Raw genomic sequence first — 21,328 nt, 5'->3', positions numbered from 1 at the left:
TATGGGCCAATCAGGACAGTGCGCACATGACTGTGCTCCTAACGTCTGTGCCATCAGTGAGAGCAGGTGCATAGGAGCACTATTATGCAGTGCACACGATTTAGATTGGCCCATATATTGACCTTCTGCAAACAACTTGCAAAAAGAAGAATATGAACGCTTTCACCAGGCATTTATAAAAGTGAATTGCCTCCAATGAAAAAAAAAAAAAAAAAAAAACTGTGCAAATCTGAAGGACAGGCACATCAGCTAAATGAACCTAAAGATATACTCTATAGTGTTGAGATCACATATGACTGTAATTATCAATTCTAAAAGCTCACGCATACTGTATCAGGCCGTTGTGTCATAGATGTGATTGAGGGTTAAAGATGCCGGGTCACTTTTCACCGTGATGAGCGATGTGTTTTTAATCTGAAAGACTGCTAATAAACTTTCCCTTAACCTTTACTGCAGCTAGCAACTATGGAGTGTTACATGACAAGGAATAACCACTTCAGAAATCAGGATCATGCTCTTACACATATTTCAACCAAAGGTGCACCTTAACATGGCCACATGTTTTCCAGTGCAATCACAGCATCATTGTATAGTTGTGTAACTGTGAGAGTGATAGTGAGGCACAAAACAGTTTGGTTGTACCAAACCTACTATCAATAGTGTAATAGACACTAAAAGAACAAAAAAAACAAAAACAAACTGACAATTTAATCTCAGCACGAACACCCTTTATTGTTTACTGCTATAATACCAGAAGCAAAAGCAAATGCAAAATAAACAGTTTGGCACAATGTAGCTTGAAACGAAACGTTTACTAAGCTGTCACCATTGCATATGCAATGCAAGAGAAAAAATGTAAAATATCACTGTTTTCATGCATCCAAGCAGAGCAACAAGCAAAAGAGTAGGTTTATTACATCACGGTGTGATCAACAACCAGCCGCAAGTCCTACAGTCTACTTGTTTTCCTAGCTTGCAATGTTGAAAAAAAAAAAAAAAAAAACCCTTCCCTTTACAAATGCATGATATTCGCATGACAAAAGGAAATTGGGACAATCACAAAACAATAAACATCACACCATGCAAAAACTACAAACTGCAGGTCTTAAAAATTCTTGCATACAGCTGATACGTCCTCAATATTCCACTCAAGTGAATAAAAGGGCAAGAATACTATTGCTGGTGTGTACACAAAATGACCCACTCTAGACATACTAGGAATCAAACCAGTGGGAAAAAAAGGACCCAACTCAATCTTACTATGAGATCTTGTACTTCAGCATAACATAAGCAAGGCAAGCGCTAAACTGTAACCAGTTTAGTTGCAATGAAAAACTGTAGGTTGCCAGATGCAGCAAAGTCCTAGAGGCATTACTTTTTCTTTTATTTCCGTCAGGGCTACTAGCAACAACTTTCAATCATGAAGTGAAAGGCATGAGGAAAGCGCAGAGGGTGGGAAGCCAAAAGAAGCACGGAAGTGTACATAACATTTAAAGCAGGTTACTAGAGTTAGCATTGCTGATGAAGCTAACAATGTGCAGCATGTGAAAGTAACAGAAAAGTTGCTAATTAAACATTCGAGTAACTATATCCAATACATTTCTCCTTTACTACATGTCCAGCTCTGCAATTCGCCACTGCAATTACACACGCCTTAAAAGCTACTCGAGAAGATGCTGAAAGTCCTTTCTAAGCAAAGAGTGCAAGGAATCAAGCAGTTATACACAGTGAGTACTGAATAGGAAGCCAACACATTTTTGGCAGCTAGGCCAGAAGTGACAGTACCACTGAGATGAAGTTTAGAAAACAGGCAATACGACTAGAAATCCAAGGAAAATGTTTTGAGATCTCAACACACGAAAAAAAGAGGTGCAGACATCTAAGACGAGGCCAATAGTTCTCGTTATTATCACAGTACACTTGTTTTGCGACACGGAGATTACAGATGCAGCTTTAAAGCCACAAGATCTAAATTTAGGAGACATCAAGGTGAAAATTTATGCAAAATCACAAAAACCGCAGCTGTCTTTAACAACAGACTAGATGACCTTACAACCACATAGTGCCCAACACTAGTGTACACTATGCAGGAAATCAAAGAATACAACCAGGGCAGGCTTAGGACAAGAGGGGAGGAGGCATCCCCTTCCCCAAGCAAGAAATTTCCCACAGGAAAACTACTCTGAAAATAATTTGTTCGAAAAAAAAAAAATAAGAAGAAATGCATGGTACAAATGAGACCCCTCCCCACTCCTCCCCCAAAGCATTTTCTCCAAGCGTGACCGATAGGTCCACCCCTGGAGTGCAGCACGGTGATGCTAAGAAAATACAGGTAAAGCAGTTCTGGAAAGCCACGACATTAGCTGCAATTGATAAACCAATCAGCCCTCCAATGACTATAACAGATCAAAACATGGAATGTGCTCTGCAGCACAGGTTCACATGCAGTTAGTTCAGTGCAAGAATGCAATGAGTATAAGATGACTATAAGGTCATTGACAAATGCCATTGTTCTAAGCCCATTCACTGTTACTTGTTTCTTGCAAACTAAATACAGCACAAGCAAAATGCCACAGTTAAACCTATTCATTACAGGCATCAAACCCTGCAAAAATCACACGAAGCAATTTACACTCCGTTTCAATCTTGGCGTACAATGCTGTGGAGGCTACGTACGTAGTGTGAGTGATAAGGCAAATCATTGCTCCGTATGTCACTTCTACTTCTAAAGGCCTCCGTGACAGGCAGGACGAAACCGCGGCAAGGTACAGGGTAACATGTCTAGCCATGCAATTCATGGTACTTGAACATTGTCACAATGGAAGATGTTTGGCCAGTTATGGCAGTCAAGCATTCAGCTGATGCATTCCCTGCTTCAACTGACATTTAGAGTTATCTACTTTGCACTGATGGTGAACTACTCTCGGGCACAAACATACCCACAGCTAATAGGCATGCTAGCTTTAACAGTATTGCACACCAAGTGTGAAACGGAGTGCACTAAATGCAAGTAATAAAAGTGGATTACTGAATTGTGCCTAATTCCAAACAACAAGTCGTTGAAAAAGAAAAAATAAAAAGTAATAGAGCTGCATTAGTTTCCAACTTTTCGTTAGAGTTAAAGATACCACGTAACCTGTACCTACTGCAGAGGTAACTCTTATGGCAAGATAAACAGCAGGGAAATTATAGTTGCAGAAAGTCTTAAATATATATTACTGCAGCTATCTTAAAGTTTTGCTTTCCATGTGAAAATAAAAATTGGCCAAACATCAGTCTGCATAAAGAAAGAAAAAAAAAATAAAGTAAAAGTGCACACACTCTCATGCACAAGCAATAATATATGAACTCCTCTGCACGCTAAACCAGAAAAAAGCAGAAAAATTCATATTAAATTTTGCACTGAATACTGTGCACACATGAAATTGCATTTATATAGGCATTACAAGTACATAGGAAAGTTTACATCAAACAAATTACCCCACAAAACAGTCTCACACCCACACTTGACCATCACATCCACTCAAAGCTTGCAATTACATACAATGCTTTGTGGCAATACTTTCCAAGGACCTTAGTATGTCACTCTGCCACAATCCAAGTAGAGCAAAATTATATTTAAAAAAAAAAAATGTGTACTCATATTTCCCTCAGCTGGAACGTATTCCCGTGCAATGTATATTTTACAGAGCAATGCAGATTCAATAAGAATAAAATAAATAATAAATGCTTTTAAGTTAACCAGCCGAAAAAATGCAATGAGCATATGGACAAAAACTGACCATAATGGTGTCCATAATATCTTTAATATGATCATGGAATAGCTTCCTAGGTGATTCCAAGCAATTACGCAAAGCCACGCCGAATGGTGTGCACAGCCTTCGATATGGAGAGTCGGTCACAAATGGAAGCAGCCTCACAGTTTCCACCAAGCATAAAAGCTGCAGTACCAACACGAATCACCCATCATCCGACTGCAAAAAGTTTTGGTCTTGCTTATGTAGTATCTCAGATATCGCCAATTAAAATCAGCCTTCGGCCTTTTCCATCTCAATTCGTTTGCTATGGCAAATAAATCGAGATGGAAAAGATTACAGGCCAGAAAGAAACTCCACCCATGAAAGCATCCCCCATCCGCCTCAGCCCAGTAAAACTGATTTTTGAGGAAACGAAAGTGTCCAGTAGCTGTCTCACTTTCCAGTGGACACTTAGAACATGCCATGAGAAAAAGTATGAAGAAAAGAGTGAAAGGAGAGATCAGAGGGGCCGCAGTGAAAGGCTCCAGAATAATTTTGCCCATCTGCTATCCTTACCATGCCGCAACAAGGGCTGGACCAGGGCCCTGTGGCTGAGTAGCGAGATCCACTAAATATTTGGTTGTTTGCTCTTTTTTTCTTTCTGCTCGCTCCCCCGCTATGGTACAATATGGGAGAGAGTGAAAGAGAACAAGGTCTCTAGTCAGTTGTGCACGCTGTCTCCTTTGTCTGCTTCATCTACGAGCTTTTACCGTGATTTTTGATGAGCCAATGACACCCCATCACTCGACGTCACGTGTGCCTTACAAATTTGAAGCAAGAATTTATGTAAAGACTAGCACCAGATGTTGCCTCAAGGCGCAGCAATAGGAAGTTTCAAAATTATCTGTAAATTATCAACACACTTTAAATGAGTTGTACATGGCATGAAGGCTCAACAGCCTTTGCTCTATGTATGGTACACATTCTACAGTTATCTCAAACACCATTGCACAGAACCTTTAAGCATACAAACGAGGCATGCTTCATTGACAATGACAAAAGCAGAGAACATCATCAGGTGGCTAGCCAAACTCTTGCCACATACAGGGCTCTGCGGGAGGCGGCTCATTGAACAACGGTTCATCCATTTGCATCTGGGATACCTTTTACAATGGCAGGCTCCATACCTATACTAAAGTTTTGAGGCAGTTCTGCACCAGTAATGAGCTAATCAAGGACCCTAATGTTTTCTAAAATCAGCACAAAGCTCAACAAACAATAAATGTGGAAAGATAGTAGTAGCATAGTAAATTAATCTCAACGCTGGGAGATATACAAAACCAAAAGCATTTCCTTCTTGCCTAGACGCATCACATCAGTGCCTTTAGCCATGGCCAAGCATTCAATCATCTGCAACCTTAGTACCTAAGATACGTGCATCAGACAACACAGCCACTATATTCTACCACAGCACTCTGACAGTAAAAAGGCTTGCAAAACACTGCAAACGTAAGGCAAAACGTCAATATCTTTCCGGCATGGCTGTTACATGTTAAGCATCAATGTCAACCTTAAATTAGCCTTAAGCGTGTATTTTAAACATCCAATAGGAATACACTGCAGCTTTAATTTCTTTAACAAGACTAGGAGAAAAAAATAGGTAAAATGCTAGCAGCTTTTTTGTACGCAAACACAAAGTGCCATGGAGTCTTGCAGATGCATTATCAAACTACAAGCAAGCCCCAAGTGAATAAATTGTGCATTCGTGCTTCAATCAAAACTTTAACGTCTCCAGGTTGCTTATTCTAAATGTACGTCAAGTGCAAAAATGAGTTTCACAAGTGGTCCAGTCAGTGATATAGCTAGAAAAAAATTGCAAGGGGAAACTGTGTCCAGATCTTCAGGAGATGATGAGATGGGATGGAAACAGCATCTCTATATGTGTTCAGCATATTTATAAATGAGGGGAAGGGCCTCTGTTTAGATACCCTCACTGTGCACCAAGGCCCAGGAAATTGGCAGCAGAAAAAGAGGTCAGGAAAGAAGCAAATAATAAAATATAGTAGTGCCTCTTCTGCTGCACTAATAAAGGGTCCAGACAAATGCACAAAGGCTACCATGCAACCAACATGTGAACTTAGCAGGACTGATACATTAGGTTTCTTAACAGCACTAGAATGACAACAGGTAACCAAAAAACATAATTTCAGGGTCAACTTAAGTGCTTAAACCATTAAAGCAATAACCGTGACAACTACTGAAAAATGGGTTACAAGGGCAAGGTAAAATCTAGTGTACACTAGCTAGGTGCCTACAGCCTGATGAAAAGCATTTCCCACACAGCCTTCATATTGTACATAGCTCCAACTTGCAGCACAGACACATTCTTGTGAAAAAATTTCATACACCCACCTGAACAAATCGATCAAATTTTTTTTAAGATGTACTCTGCACACAACAAAACGGTCCACAGGTGGAATGTACAAGCATGACAGCACATGCGAGTAAGCTGAACAAGAAATGCATAATGCATATCTTAATGTTGTATACACAACAAGCACGCCAAGACACTACAACACAAAAAATCCTGACACACATTTTGACACATCAGAATAACACTTAAGCATTGACAGCCCAAAGCAGAAGCAAACAGTGGATACAAGAGAAAAGAGCAAGAAAATGACACATACGGTCACAAGGCAATATGAAGCACTGCATTACTTCTCTACTGATGCACGCATGAAATCAAAATGCTTTGAGAACAAACATGGAGGCTTATATATTCAGTATTTTTTGATTTAATATGATTAAGCAGCAGACAAAATGACAGCAAGCACTAAACTTCAACCACGAGACATTTCATGGAAAAAAAAAAAAAACAGTAACGACCTTTAAAAAAAAAAGGCATAAAATTCAGCTTGTATGCTGAGGCTCACACACAACTCACGCAGATTTTGTAGTAAGCTGCCCAACAGGGTGCCCACTTGGTACCAAACGAATATGGGGAGAAAAGCTTTCGTCCTTGATTCTATCCCAAACCATACACTTATGACCATCAGAGTGGAAATGAAAGCTGCTGCAAATGGTTTTGACTGCCACCAGTAATTTTAAACACACTGAGATTTATTTTCACTACAGTATGCATTTTTATGTGTCACCTCATGCTTGAGAGAACAATGTAACTGAAGGAACCTAATGGCCTGTTCCAATCAGCAAACCAGAGCAAAAGTTCTCTTCCTCCGCAAACATGTTTAAATTGGCGATTTGAATTCAAATCTATTAGACAAATTTATCTGATTGGACTGTGACAGATATTGTGCTCCACTGCAAGTTCTGGGCGACACTTTGAATCACCGAGTGGAATACAAGAACATAACTTCTCTTCCCCCAATTCTGTTCTATTTAGGGCTGTAGCTCACCTGCATAAAGTCAGCTGGCAAACACCTTTACAGTAGAGCTGTACATCTATCTGCAACTCAGCTAAGCCCTTCACAACAACACTAAATAATACACTACAGACAAAATAAAAGCAGGCAGCTGCAGTTTGAACTCGAGTAAATGTCTAAAATGCAAATGACAACTTTTGGGTTCCAACAGAATGACACAACTTTGACAGACACAACTTTCACAAGCCAAGCAGCAACACTCAGTACATAAAATAAGGCATGAACCATTTACTGTATTTGCATAAAGCGAATGTCTACACACAAGCACTACATCTCTGTAAGGTAAAACTTAAAAGCGAGGTTATGCTGCCGTAAGAAACACCTGCTGTCGCAATAAAAGGTGAAAAGAAAAAGTAGCTAAAAGAAAAAAGTAGCTAGCCATTACAAGAAACATTAAGACCTTTTTTTTTACATTCTCTATGCAGTCGAGAACAAAATAATTGGTTTGCATTCTTTTCTAGGAACTACTATTTTGATTTGTGCAGAAACAATGTTCGCATCACTGACCAGCTCAGAAGGAAAAGTCACCAAAGCTTTCACCAGTTGGTGCTTCTCAAAGGCTGTGAGAAACCTACTCCGACACATGAGAGAGATCCTGAAACAGTTTATACTAGATTTGTCTGGTTAATTTAGGTATGTGAAGGCCACTACTCAAGCAAATATTTTCACACAAGAATTTGAACTTTGTGTACTCTCTGTTAACAGCAGTACGCAATTAAATGCTACCCACCTACACCGTGGCTTTCACCCTCATTTGACACATCCTGATGAGATGACATCATCCCATGACACAAGTTTCTGTAGCCGAACAAAGACAAGCACTGAATCAGTAAGATGGCAAAGATTTACCTGCTGGATGGTGCAGTGTCCAAGCCAACCGAGTAAAGAACCTGTTAATTCTGACAGTGTTCTAACTTGTAATTCAGTAGGATGTGCTTTCGACAAGTTGGTTCATAACAATGCAGAGATGGATTATGCAAAAAAGGATGTTCATAAGTAAGGACAAGACAATGTGAACACTTTTCTTAGTGCAACCAATCTCTCCACTGTCATTTGTGGCTCACCGTAAACCTAGAATCCGAAACATAGCTACAAATACGATGTACCGTCTTTGCCAAAAGTAACCAGGCAGCGGGTTCCGCTTCTCAGTCGGGTAGTAGAGAATTCCAACCACTTGTAAAGCTGCAAATATATGCAAAGTAAAGACAAGCTCCTGTCTTCACTTCGTAACAAGTTGTGATGCTCTGTAAAACCATGTTGGCTTTACAATACAAGCAAGAAGCAAAACATGCAGCCTGGTTACTTTTGGCAAAGATGGTATATGCCTTATCGTGATCCTTCCATGTCAACCAAGAAAGCTGCTGCTCACCATCCAGCCATGCAGCAAGGCTAGTTCGTTACAGAGCAGAAAACTCCCAACGAATACAAGAATGCACCGCATGGTTTTGCAAGCAGATTTCCTTTTATGGCAGAAGCACTGCACTGACTTGAAGATACGCACCTTTTTCTGTCTTTATTTGGATTTAAACATTAAGCAAGAAAATACCACTAAAAGAGCTTTAGTACTCAGCTGCATTTAAAATATTACACTATAAACATTAGTGACATCACCTGGGCAAGCCTAATAACAAGGCTTACCCAAATGAAATCAACCTACATGCATGCTTGGCACCGAACAGGTAGGGGCAGCTGAAATGTGCGAGATATCATATTGAGGGCCGTAACTTTTAAAAGCTATAAATTACAGGGCTCATGCAGAGCTCTCAAACTTGACTTCAATGCTCACAACAACCTCCTTGAAAGACATATCATCAGATAATGACCATAAAAATTGTTTCAGGTTCCCTTCAAACAAAGGATATTAACTTTTTCATTGCAGTATTTTTGCAAGGTCATTGAACGAGGCATTTCCCATCCTTAGAATACCAAACAGTTCACATTTCTTTCTTTACCTTCCGATGGCATACATACCGAATAACACACATACCAAATCATCGCCCTCCTTACAATGAACAAAAAATCAAAGAGAAAGAGAGACAGCAAAACCACCACAGGAAGAAGACACAGCTAAGTATTGCTAAGAGTAGCAACTACACTGCTATATACAATCCTTGTCTCAATGCCAGATACGTGCATGCTAGATAACTTCCACTAATGCTAGGCTGCCATAGAGCAGCAGAGTAAAGAAAAAAGTGGCCTTAAGTAGCTTGTTCAACTTGTGATTGAGAAGGCATACCAACATTGAATAAAACAAGTCACCTTTGTTTTCAGTGGCCCAAAAGCATTTTAAGCTGAAAAAACACAAATTACCTGGAGTGCCACCTTACCAAATATTATTGAGAACCAGCACCCTCAAGTAAAAATAAAAGAAAGCATTCTTCTTGGCAAAGACACCACCAACAAAAAAAAAAGGGAAAAAAATTTGTTGTAGCCATCTTGGTGCAAGAAATCAATGTAACTTAACTGTTAGTGACAAGCAGAACTATAAGAAGAATGTCGAACTTCCAAAAAGGGTATGAAAAAAAAGAAAGAACAACCAGCCCTAAACTGAAAATAAAGGGCAGTCTTGAAATTCACAGACTTTCATAAGCATGAAGGCAAGGTCCTCGATACTCTGCCTCTCTCTAGGCAACATTTAGCATCTAGTATGTTCTTCTATGGCTTAAAGGCTTCTTTAAGATGCTTTTCAAGGTGCTAACTGATTCGAGACACCCTGCCCCCAGCCAGAAACAGCAGAGTTGAAAATGAAAAGAGGGAGGCATAAACCAATGGCACCCTCCATGTGCCCCCATCATGGCTGGGACTCCCGTGGTGGTGGTGGCTGTTGCTGTTGCTGCTGCTGCTGAATGTCTTGCTGAGGCTGTTGGGGCGGTGGCTGCTGTTGCTGCTGCTGTTGTGGCTGCTGCTGTTGTGGCTGTTGCTGCTGCTGCGGCTGGGCCTGCTGGTCTGCTTGCTGTTGCTGTTGCTGCTGCTGTTGCTGCTGCTGCTGTTGCTGCTGCTGTTGCTGCTGCTGTTGTTGTTGCTGCTGCTGTTGCTGCTGCTGCATTTCCTGCTGCTGCAACTCCTGCTGGTGCCGCTGAATCTCCTGCTGGTGTCGCTGCAGCTCCTGCTGCTGCTGGTGTGCTGGCTGGAGATGGCTGGGCGTTTGCAGGTGCAGTGGCTGCTGGTGTGCTGGCAGCTGCTGCTGCTGCTGCTGCTGCTGAGCAGTGTAGTTGTCATAGTAGGCATGACAGTTGCACGCTGCAGCACAGTTGGCCACAACCTCTGAGGCCCGTGTTACAGCAGGAGGGCGACCACGGCCTTTGTGTGGCGACGGACTCATCAGGTTTTGTGCTGGTATCGGTGCCTGCGTCAGGTCCTGCAGGCAACACAAGCAGAGCAGAGAAAGTATAGAAAACAACCAAAAGTTAAAGACAGAGAGGCCGCAAAGAGAGCAGAAAATCTGGCCTAACCTGATGTCCCCCAAAGCAAGATTTAGCAGTCTGCTAGACGGCACCCCACTGTGCATGAATGTCATCCCTCCCATCTTTGTAACTCAACAGAGATACCACTGAACCGTGCAGTGTGAAATGCTGGTATTGCATTCAAGATGGTGGTTTTTGTCATACATCTACAGTGGTGGAGTTCTGTCCCATACAGACTTCTGCTATACAAGAATGGTGCCAACTTCTATTTAAAATTTCGCAGCCTACTGAAGACACGTGCTTCCTGGGAGGTGCTGCCACCTCCTAGGAGTTAAGATGCTTATAATACCAGCCAGCAGAGAAAAAGAGAACTGATTTTGATCTTCAGTTCAAGAGCATAAATTGCTGGGCTAGTTGGCTCATAATGCTTACAAAGGTAGAACCAGTGAAGACAGACGAAGGACAAGTCAAAGAATGCATGCCCACAACACCGCTGGGCTAACAACTGATCTGTTCCAAAGAAGAAAATATAAAACACTTATACATCCCTGCACAAGCTCGTGCTTCAAACAAAGCGCAAAAACTGAGAGATCACTTACACAGGTTTGCTCATTCTTTCTGATATTAAAAACGCTTCCATCAGCTCATGCTCACGTTTTGATCTCCCCCTGCTGTGACAATGCTGGTGAGGTGAAACCCAGGGATGCAATGGCAATCCTTGACATACAAGGCTAAGTTGCTTTCCATGCCTGAACTCAGAGTTGCCCAGTGCTTCCTTCGGCACTCATTTAGGCATTTTCCGGTTTGGCCAATGTATATTTTGCCACCGAACAACGGAGCATTTAAAAAAAAACACAAATTTGAGACGCTGTGCTTCACCAACTTTGAATGTGCCTATTCATATGGCAAAAGAGCTTTTGTAGGCCTAGGGGCACCTTCAGCACACACGCAAATATTGGAAAAAATTCAATTCTAATCTAATGACTTTGTCAGAATTTCTTTGGTAAAGGACAAGTTTTTAAAACATGTGCTAAAAGCACTTAACATCTGATCTGCCAAAGAAGCGAGCTGGTCATTATTCCTTAAATTTAAAATCATCGTAAAAATAATCCACATATCTAAAACACTAACATATGAATGTTGAAGCAAGTACTGCAACTTTTAAGTCAAACTTCACTAGAGGTCTGTCACATAGAATTGGCGTCACAAGATAGCAGATACAAATAGTAGCTTGTTGTTGTACCACAAAGTCATTATCATGCTGTACAATTGTTGGAATTCAGACACAACTTGAAAAGTTCAAGTAACATAATCTTTTGCCATGCGATGGCAATGAAGGCATATGAAAGTTGGTTTTTATCTTTACTGGTACTCTATTGCAGAGGCTTGCGAATGTCAATTTCTATCATTTTTAATGGTCTCCTTAATTTGTTTATTACCGACGCTCGCTTGTTTGGCATTATTGCTCTCTGGGTTAACTGAATTTCCTTCAAATTCTTCAAATGCCTGGCAACGTGGCATTATGACCGCGTGCAATATCTCTTCTCTGGTTGGTTTGGTTTGGTTTGTGGGGTTTAACGTCCCAAAGCGACTCTGGCTATGAGAGACGCCATAGTGGAGGACTCCGTAAATTTCGACCACCTGAGGTTCTTTAACGTGCACTGACATCGCACAGCACACGGGCGTCTTGCCTTTCGCCTCCACCAAAAAGCTGCTGCCGAGGCCGGGACTTGATCCGCGTCCTTGGGAACAGTAGTCGAGCGCCGTAACCACTGCGCCACCCCGGCTCTTCTCTTGACACTAGCAACAATTCCTCTTCGGACTAAGACTTGGCTCCATACACAGAGTCTCAATCGTACGACAGCTGGTCTTCAGAGCACAAGAGCCATCTTTGGACGACAAGTTACAATATGCCAGCACTGACTCCAACCATGCTATTAAGTAATTGAACATTTTTGCATTTCTAACTGACGCTGTAACCAAAATTTTGTCCCTAATTCTTTCCCCTCCTTTTTTTTTCTCACCTGAACATTTTTTTTTACTCAAAATCAATAAAAAAAATTTCACCACCTGGGAATGTTTTTTGAAAACAATTAAACTTGCATCAAATGTTTCTTGTGGCTTAAACAATGATTATTAAATGCTTTTCACAAATGCAAAGTAGGGTATACCAGCAGGCCATCAACTGAGGTGCAATCTAAGCAACAGGCTTTGGAAACATAATAATTCCAGTCAGATACTTTCAAACAGGTCTCACAAATTGGAAAGCCTCAGAACCTAATCAGGCAATTAACTCACAAAATCTTAAAGGTATTCAGGAGGTTGTCAACGCCCAAATGTAACAGTAGTTGAAAGGGTTAGTGGACAAATAAATCTGCCACCACGAGAGTGACCAAAACAACACTCGCTACACTCTTTTTAAACAGAAATGAATGAAAAATAATTATCTTCGAAGAATGCTTCTCAAACTGTCAAATTTAGCAGCCGTCTGTAAAAGCGTGACAATATGCGATGAACACAACATCAACCCTGCCCACTGCAAGCCACTGCCCGCACTGACCACGAGAGGGCACACGACTTGCTTTTGCTTCACTGTACAGTTCATTCCCCTCAGCTTCTGCGCGTCCACGTTTAAGGGTTCCCTGATAGTTGCATACTTTGGGTAGGGTATATGCTCGATTTGGTCGGAGTTCATTTGAAAACCCACCATCTGCAGCAAAGGCAAACCGAAAAAGTCATTTCAGTGACGGCACCTGAAGTGCCCTAGAGTGTCCACTAGAGGCAGGATCGAGGTTGTAGCACTTAGCAGGACCCGCAATAACAAATTTAACATGGCTTCTGCATATAATGCCATAACTAAAACCCTGTCCGATATTTTGGAGTTCACCATAGACACCATATTACTGGTCCCAACTCCCCCAGCACCGTGTGGGGGACAGTAGTGCACAACTGACATGGACACTTTGAATGGCAAGAATGAATCATAAGCTTAATCGATACCATGGATGCTTGGACAAGCCATTGCTTATCGGAGTTGAAGTTCTAACCTGCGTTCGTGTCTTCACCGTTACTTCTACTTCACATTCTACAATGTTCGAAAGCATGTCATGAGACGAAGAACCGTCAACCGCGCACTGCCAGCCAGCTGTTCTAAAGCACTACTGAGCTGGCAGCCCTGACGTCATAGCCTGCAGCGCAACAAAAACTGCCCAGCGGCTTCTCATAAAACATCAAAATTACAGGTGTCAACTCAAAAATAATTGGAATGATGATTGCATAATAGAGTAACCATATTTTAAAGAATGCAAAAATGACGCTTTCTCAATATTTTCCAATCTTTTATCATTTTTGCTCTAACCCACAATGCATAAATACGCATCTCTACCATGTCGAGGCTTCACATAAGACACTCAAGACACCTAAAGTTTAACGAGAACAGAAGGCATGACTATGGACACCTTGCAAGAGTAACTCGCGCCGCGATGTGCGCACCCCTCGCGGTAGAAAGGAGATTCTTGTCAGGATGGGTGCGCCTAGCCGAGCCGCGGAGACGCTGCGGATCTGCTGTGCGTGGGTTGAATTTGTTGTTCGTTCTTTCTATTTGTGGCATTCTATGGTCACAAATGAATTGCTAGGTTGCAGTCATTGGGTTGCTGGGTTACACAAATTTTCACGTTCCCAATTTCACTTTCAAATTCTGAGCTGAAGAAATTTTCGGCAAAGTTCTCAGGCGATGATAGTGAAGGAACAGGACCCCACAAGGACAAACTGCTGGAGTTGGTCTCTTGGGTCAACATTGCCAATGACGAGTGCGACTATGGCATGGGCCTCAAGTTTAGCCTCGCACTCTTCTGCTCTGGCCATACCAGTCTGCATCCTACCATTGAAATGCTGGACGCCATGGCCTACCAGGTTCTTAACAGAGAACCATTTGCCCACATTCTAAAAAAAAAAGCAGGCTGAAAACTTCTAATGTCAGAGTAACGAAGCGAAGCAACGCTAAGTTTGGATCGCTGCCATCCAACGAGCAGTGAGCTGGCAATCATATCCGGATTTGAGCGTTTTTCCCAAAAGAGGGTACACACCTTCACCTGCGTTAGCAGTCTTTCTCAAGTCATCAAAAAAGAAAAGAAAGCGGGCAACTTATAGGCATCTGCACTATCCTCATGCTGCCAATTAGCATGCCCGACAAAAGGAATGCGCGTGTACTGGGACCGCGCACTCGTGGACGCAGTTGATCACTGCATAATTTTTATTTAAAGGGACAGAACACTGGCATTTCGGTCTCACTTTTTTTTTTTTGCTGCAGTAGAAGGATTGATGTCTAAAACGTTCGATTCCATCATCATCACCATCAGCCTGACTATACCCACTGCAGGGCGAAGGCCTTTCCCATATTTCTCCACTTAACCCGGTTCTGTGCTAGCTGCATCCACTTGACCCCTGCGAACTTCTTAACCTCATCCGCCCACCTAATTTTCTGCCGCCCCCTGCTACACTTTCCTTCCCTTGGAATCCAGTTTGTTACCCTAAGCGACCATTGGTTATCCTCTCTTCGCATTACATGTCCTGCCCATGCCCATTTCTTCTTCTTCATTTCCACTAGAATGTCGGTAACTTGAGCTATTTCTCTGACCCACTCTGCACGCTTCCTATCTCTTAATGTTACCTCTACCATTTTTCGTTCCATAGCCCTCTGGGTTGTCCTCAACTTAAGGTGGCGGTCCCACTCCAGCGGTGAAGAGACGACATTTTTGGCGATATTCATACGCCTACTGCGCCTCACTAGTTTAGTTTATAAATATGACTTTGATATATTTGTAAAGCTTATTTCCTCTCCTTTCTAATGGTGCATTTGGTTTATAAATAGCTGCAACGATGTTTAAGCTGTAAAGGAAAACACAAAGGTAAGAAACGGCTTTTCAGCTCTACTTGTCTCGGGAAAAGCAAAATTGTGCAAAATCTTTTGCAGCTAGAGAAACACCGTTCGAGATGTTTTGAGATTAGATGTTAATGAACAAAGTTAAGCATTTTTATTACTGTGTATCGCATAGTTTATTAGCCACGCGCCTGTGAAAAGTGTATAAAACAGGTAATTATACATACAATAACTTTCAAGATACGCATTCTGCTGCGGAGATTTTTTTCGCAGTTGGAGGTCGTACATAGTTCGCTTTTTCCTGAAAATATCATCTGTCTGCTTCATTTAGTGTAAAAGTTATTTGTGATCAAACTTTGCGTTTTTTGCAAAATGGCTTAAAGTATATGCTAAACTGTTCAAGTAATAAGCTCTTATCTGTACTGAAATTTCACGTGGAAAAACTTTGCACCTCGCTGTCAGAGGATAAGCATCGGTTTTGTTCTACGACTCTCGAGGAATGTGCACTGTCAGGATGATTTCAGCTAATTTTTTCGTGGTTCACTTGAAGCGCACGAGCTCTTCATGAAATATTTTAAGCATGATTGAAATGCTCCATGGCTTGTTTGTTTCTGGCGAATATAACTTAAAGGTTCGGGCTTTCGTTCCCTTATTCAACCGGTAACAATTATCAACTACAAAGTCAAATAATAGTAAAATAACAGAGCCATGTGTGATAAACGTAGTAGGTAGCGCCATCTATGAAATTTCATATGCACTAAAATGTCGCAGTTCAGAAAAATTACGAGGATGGCGCCACAAACACCCTGAATCGAGGGGTATTTACGAGAGGGTATTTTGCTTCTACAACGTTTTCCCTGTGCCCTTTCCTTTCCATCGGGCGAGAGAGGTAAACACTGGCGAGTCGGATCGAGTGGTCGGGTCGAACTGAGGTGCAGGTACTTCGCGCACTCAGGTGCTTCGCGCATGCACAGTAGCGCTACTTGAAAATAGTCCCTTGACAAATGTACACTTGCTTGCTTTGAGATTTATTTATCGCCTCGAATTAAGTGTGTCATACTGTTTGTGTGCCGAAACGTTGCCGGCTAAGGCTCTCGCGCTACTTACTTACTCTACTTACTCAGCAAGATATAATCGTGGCGGAGATATTGAAATTTTTTTTTCTGGTTTTGTTTTGTAGTCTTGTAGCGCCCCTCGCGCCGCGCTTTTATCACAAACAACGGCACGGCGCTGGACAAAGAAGAATTTGGCACTAAGCGTCTCAGTGAAAGCAGCGAAAAAAAAAAAAAAAAAAAGACAGTTCGAACCCGAACGCTGTCGGAGCTGGTTATTCCTCGTCTTAGCTCCGCCACAAAGCTATCTTCAGATGTTCGCGGTGTTAGCATATATTGTGAGGATGTGGAATTTAGACTTTTTTTTTTCCAGTGGCAAGAAGGAAAAATATCGTCCCCTTTCTACGATAAAATGAATAGTAGGGCACGGAACTATAACACTGCATAAATTAATATAATATAATTTCAAACAGCGTCTCACTAGGAGAAATTGCACGAATACTTGTACCCTCTGCCACTTTACTGGTACAGATAAAATGTTTCGACAGTCTGTCAAGTACAACTTGAAAACCTGAACATGCACAAACATGCCTCTTCAACCTTCCCACTGAAGTTCCTATATAGCGCAACAGTGCAGGCTCCAAAGAAAAGGAGAAAAAATGATATAGTGGGCAGCCGAAGATAATCACCAGCGTTTCAGTCATGTTTTTTTTTTCTTTCCTTTTTTTTTTCCGAATGTTGCGTTCCGGTGATGATAGTAAAGGTGCCGCAGTAGCTGCCGGGGATGTTTTCGGTGAATGGGCAAGTAGGAAACAGCCATGTGAAGCTTCTCCAATACAAAAATGTGATGTTGAATCGGGTTTTGCCACTGCATTTCCGTCATTCCCCTCACTAAAAATTAAAAAAAAAAATGATGAGGCTCAACGCTGCTGAACCGAATGTCGAGCTTAGCTCAAATGAGAGAAACCACTGTAATCAAGAGTTCGACGAAATGCAGTCTGATCAGGTGGTGGCATAAAAAAATATACAGGCTCATTGACCAAGTCAAAGTTTCATGAAAACGTACTATCGTTTCGGCAGCCCTACAGCTTCCTTGTTCGAGAAACCAGACAAAAAGCATTCGTTTATATCTTCTTCAAATACTTTGACTTGATCAATGGCCCTATATATATATATATATATATATATATATATATATATATGAGAGAAAACACTGAATTGGTTTCCCGTTTGATGTTTTTATTTGCGCTTACTTTATTTATTTTATACGTGCATGATGTCCCGTCCTCTTCCCAGGTAATTCCGCTTCTTGGAGGGGGATATACCGCGGATTGTCCGAAGCATTACGGCGTCTAGGGTAAACCGTTGATGCATTCGGCAGGGAAGCTGGTTTGGCGTTCATTTTGCTATAATGCTATACTTGCCTAGCATCGCCTGCTACCGCGCTTTGCCGCTGTGGCCGGGGGCTTGGAGAGTTCGGTCTAGTTTGCCTGGGCACAGTGAAGACGGCGATGTTGCTATGGTGATGGCTCTGTTTACGATTTTTAGAAAAACGCGCCACTCGCGCAAGTGAGCAACAGAGCTAACGCTCTAAAAGCCCGTCGGCAGGCAGAGCGTTTCCAAAAGAATGGGGCCCTTATCTCGAGTAAGGTAGATACCGTGTCAGCCAGGCGTCCACTCACCCGCCGTCTCAACGCCCAATTTGTTGACTTTATATTTGAATCTTGTTTGAAGCAACTCGACTTCCTGTGCTCTGAAAGGTATCCGATCATGTTAGCAAAAGTGACATAGAAGCGTGTGAGAATTTCGAAGCATACAAAGAACGTGCTTCCGTTTGACCACATGAAGCAAAACCGCTGTACTGCATTGGTATGGACAAATTCACAAATTATAGCACATGCCAAATCTGACCGAACGCGATCTGATCGATGCGTCTAATCGTTTGGCATTTGCAGGAAAACATTTGGTAAGCATGGGCGCTCTTGCATGGAGTAAAAATTGGGCTCTGATTATTATGTTGCAAATGTGTGAATGTACAAGTGCCACATCACGAAATCATTTACTACCAACATATGAAGCCAAAAGGCGGGCTCAACACTAAAGTATACTTGTTGCATACTTGTGTGCGCCCTGTAAAATGAGTACAATAAAGTAGGCTACAAGCTACAGTAGTCCACCCAATATATTGGTTCAGAAAGCGCATACATCATCACGGGAAGCTGCAGCAGGACAGGTCAGCGTCTTCCATAGCATGCTACTTTTCACATCAGATTTCAGTGTCGAGTGAAATTCTGCAGGTGAAAAATGTTTCTAGGGGATTGATTGTTAAAATTTTATTCTAATTGCCTGAAAATACTGTGTTCCTTTAATTGCGCGCGCGCGCACGCACGCACGCACGCACGCACACACACGCACACACACACACACACACACACACGCACACGCACACACGCACGCACGCACACGCACGCACACGCACGCACGCGCGTAAAATAAAATGAAGACTGTGGAGCATCCAACTGGGAGTGGGGAAGTGGCCGCCATAAGCGCCTAAAAAACTGTCCCCGTTAGGTCCTTTCTTCTGACAACCTTCCTTTACAACCCCTTCTCCCCTTCTCCCCTTCCCCCATTTCCCACATAGTTTAGTGTGAATGCGCCTCCTCAGTGCCGAAGAGAGCATGAATACATGCCGGCCTCCTGCGCGATACATAGCCTCTTGGTGGGTTTCACATCTATTTCGGAATATCGATTCTTCGCAATCATTCACTTATTTGCACATTGTAACTTACCAGCTCTAGTTTCCAAGATTGGACAAGCACGAACAAAAAATAAACAAGGGCGACTGTTGACTGAAGTTCAGCTAATTATAGCTATATTATCATGTAATCACGTTTGATAAAGCAAATTTCTGGTGACCGCAAGAGCTGACAGCTTCCACTACAGTCAAGGAGTGTTCCGATCCTTACTATATCTATGGCATCAACAATAGGGAGGTTTAGAATATGGTACCCCTACCGCTTAGGGGGACAGGGCAATAGCGCGGGTGACAGTAGGAGCACAATTCTCTATTATAGCGCGCACGCTCCGCTATTACTCTATCCCACTTACGGATAGGGTCGCCGTATTCTAAAGCTCGCTAATGATCACTCGATTGCACAGCCCAAAAGACTAGGATCAAAAGAACACAAGACAGGCGCCGACTTCAACTAAGGTTCATTGACGAAGTGTGCAGAAATAGTGCCATTCGCTTTTCCTTTTCACTCGTACTAAGATTGCACTGTGCAATCATGTTGACACCCTGTTTTATTTGTGTTCAGTCAAGCTAGCCTACTGCAGTCCAGTCCAACCCCCTCACGCTCGGCGGGTAGGAGCAATGTTCGTGGCTCTACAGCGGAAACTATACTTCGTCTCACAAGATATCTGCAGCACTGCGAAAGGCAGAGGAGCCCTTTCAATTGTGCTCCTAAGTGCCTCTAGCCTGTGCGCACTATAATAGAGAATTGTGCTCCTACTCTCACCCCCGCCAATTTGGGGGGTGAGAGTAGAAGCACAATTGCCTATTGTACGCGTGATCCTGGTTGGACCGGCTGGGGTGCCTCTGCTTTTCGCTGTGCTGCAAACATCTTGTGAGACGAAGTATAGGCAAGAGAGGGAAGCCTCTTGTCCAATTGTCAGGGCGCGTATTGTTCGAAGTAGTGGTGCTGTGGGTTGAAGAGGGGAGTTCAATGGGGCAGCCCATGCTGCTCAGGACGGGGACAAAAATCCTCCCCTTCTCTGCCTGGACACTGCTGTGGAGCCGCAAAAGTCTTTGAAAGTCCACGCAGCAACACAAGAAAAGCGTTCAGGCAGCTCAAGTCGAGAGGGCTGAGTGGCTGGATACTCAATTCCTCAGTCATGGATTAGTGGCGTAGCCTGGTGGCAGAATCTGAACTACTTCCAAGATGGCGACCGTAGAACCGCCACCTTAAGTAGAACTCTCTTGGTTAGCCTCCACGTTTCAGCCCCATAGGTGAGCACAGGTAAGATGCAACTGTTGCATACTTTCCTCTTGAGCGATTCCGGTAAACTGCTAGTCATAATCTGCGTGTGCTTGCCAAATGCGCTCCATCCCAATCTTATTCTTCTCGTTATTTCCTTTTCATGGTCCGGATCTGCGGTTACTGCCTGTCCTAAGTAGACATATTCACCTACTACTTCCAGTAATTCACCACCTAATGTAAACTGCTGTTCCTTCCCGAGGCTGTTGAACATTACCTTAGTCTTCTGCATATTGATTTTCAAGCCTACCTTTCTACTTTTCCTGTCTAGGTCATCAATCATTATTTGCAGTTCATCCCCCGAGTTGCTTAGCAAGGCAATGTCATCAGCAAATCGCAGATTACTGAGGTATTCTCCATCTACACTTATCTCTAACTGCTCCCATTCCAAGTCTCTGAATACTTCCTCTAAGCAAGCTGTGAATAGTACTGGGGAGATTGTGTCTCCTTGCCTAACACCTTTCTTTATGGGAATTTTGTTACTTCCTTTATGCAGAACTATGGTTGCTGTGCAGCCACTATATATATCTTCCAGCACTTTCACGTACGGCTCGTCTAGCCCCTGATTTCGCAATGCCTGCATCACCGCCGATGTTTCAACTGAGTCAAATGCTTTTTCGTAATCAATGAATGCTATGTATAAAGGCTGGTTATATTTCGAGCATTTTTCTATCCCCTGGTTGATGGTATGGATATGATCGATAGTAGAGTACCGTTTCCGAAACCCTGCTTGATCCTTTGCTTGATTGCAGTCTAAGGTTGTCCTGATTCTA

At 42.5% G+C, this 21,328-nt stretch overlaps 1 protein-coding gene across 1 annotated transcript in view; it reads right to left on the bottom strand.

Annotated features, from left to right (window-relative positions):
- Positions 1–978: 978 nt before the first annotated feature.
- LOC146205683 (uncharacterized) overlaps positions 979–21,328 on the bottom strand; it is a 53,312-nt gene continuing 32,962 nt past the window's right edge. The window contains exon 5 of the mRNA XM_084590346.1: positions 979–10,541. Coding sequence (XP_084446472.1) covers positions 9,975–10,541 — 567 coding nt within the window. The 3' untranslated portion in view covers positions 979–9,974. The remainder of the gene's footprint in view (positions 10,542–21,328) is intronic.

This window comes from Amblyomma maculatum, chromosome 1 (assembly GCF_055883805.1).
Source record: "Amblyomma maculatum isolate TAMU_Amacu chromosome 1, ASM5588380v1, whole genome shotgun sequence".
In the NCBI taxonomy this organism is placed as follows: Eukaryota; Metazoa; Arthropoda; class Arachnida; order Ixodida; family Ixodidae; genus Amblyomma; species Amblyomma maculatum.
The sequence above is the reverse complement of the archived record's forward strand: the minus strand, read 5'-3'. Positions and strand labels throughout refer to the sequence as shown.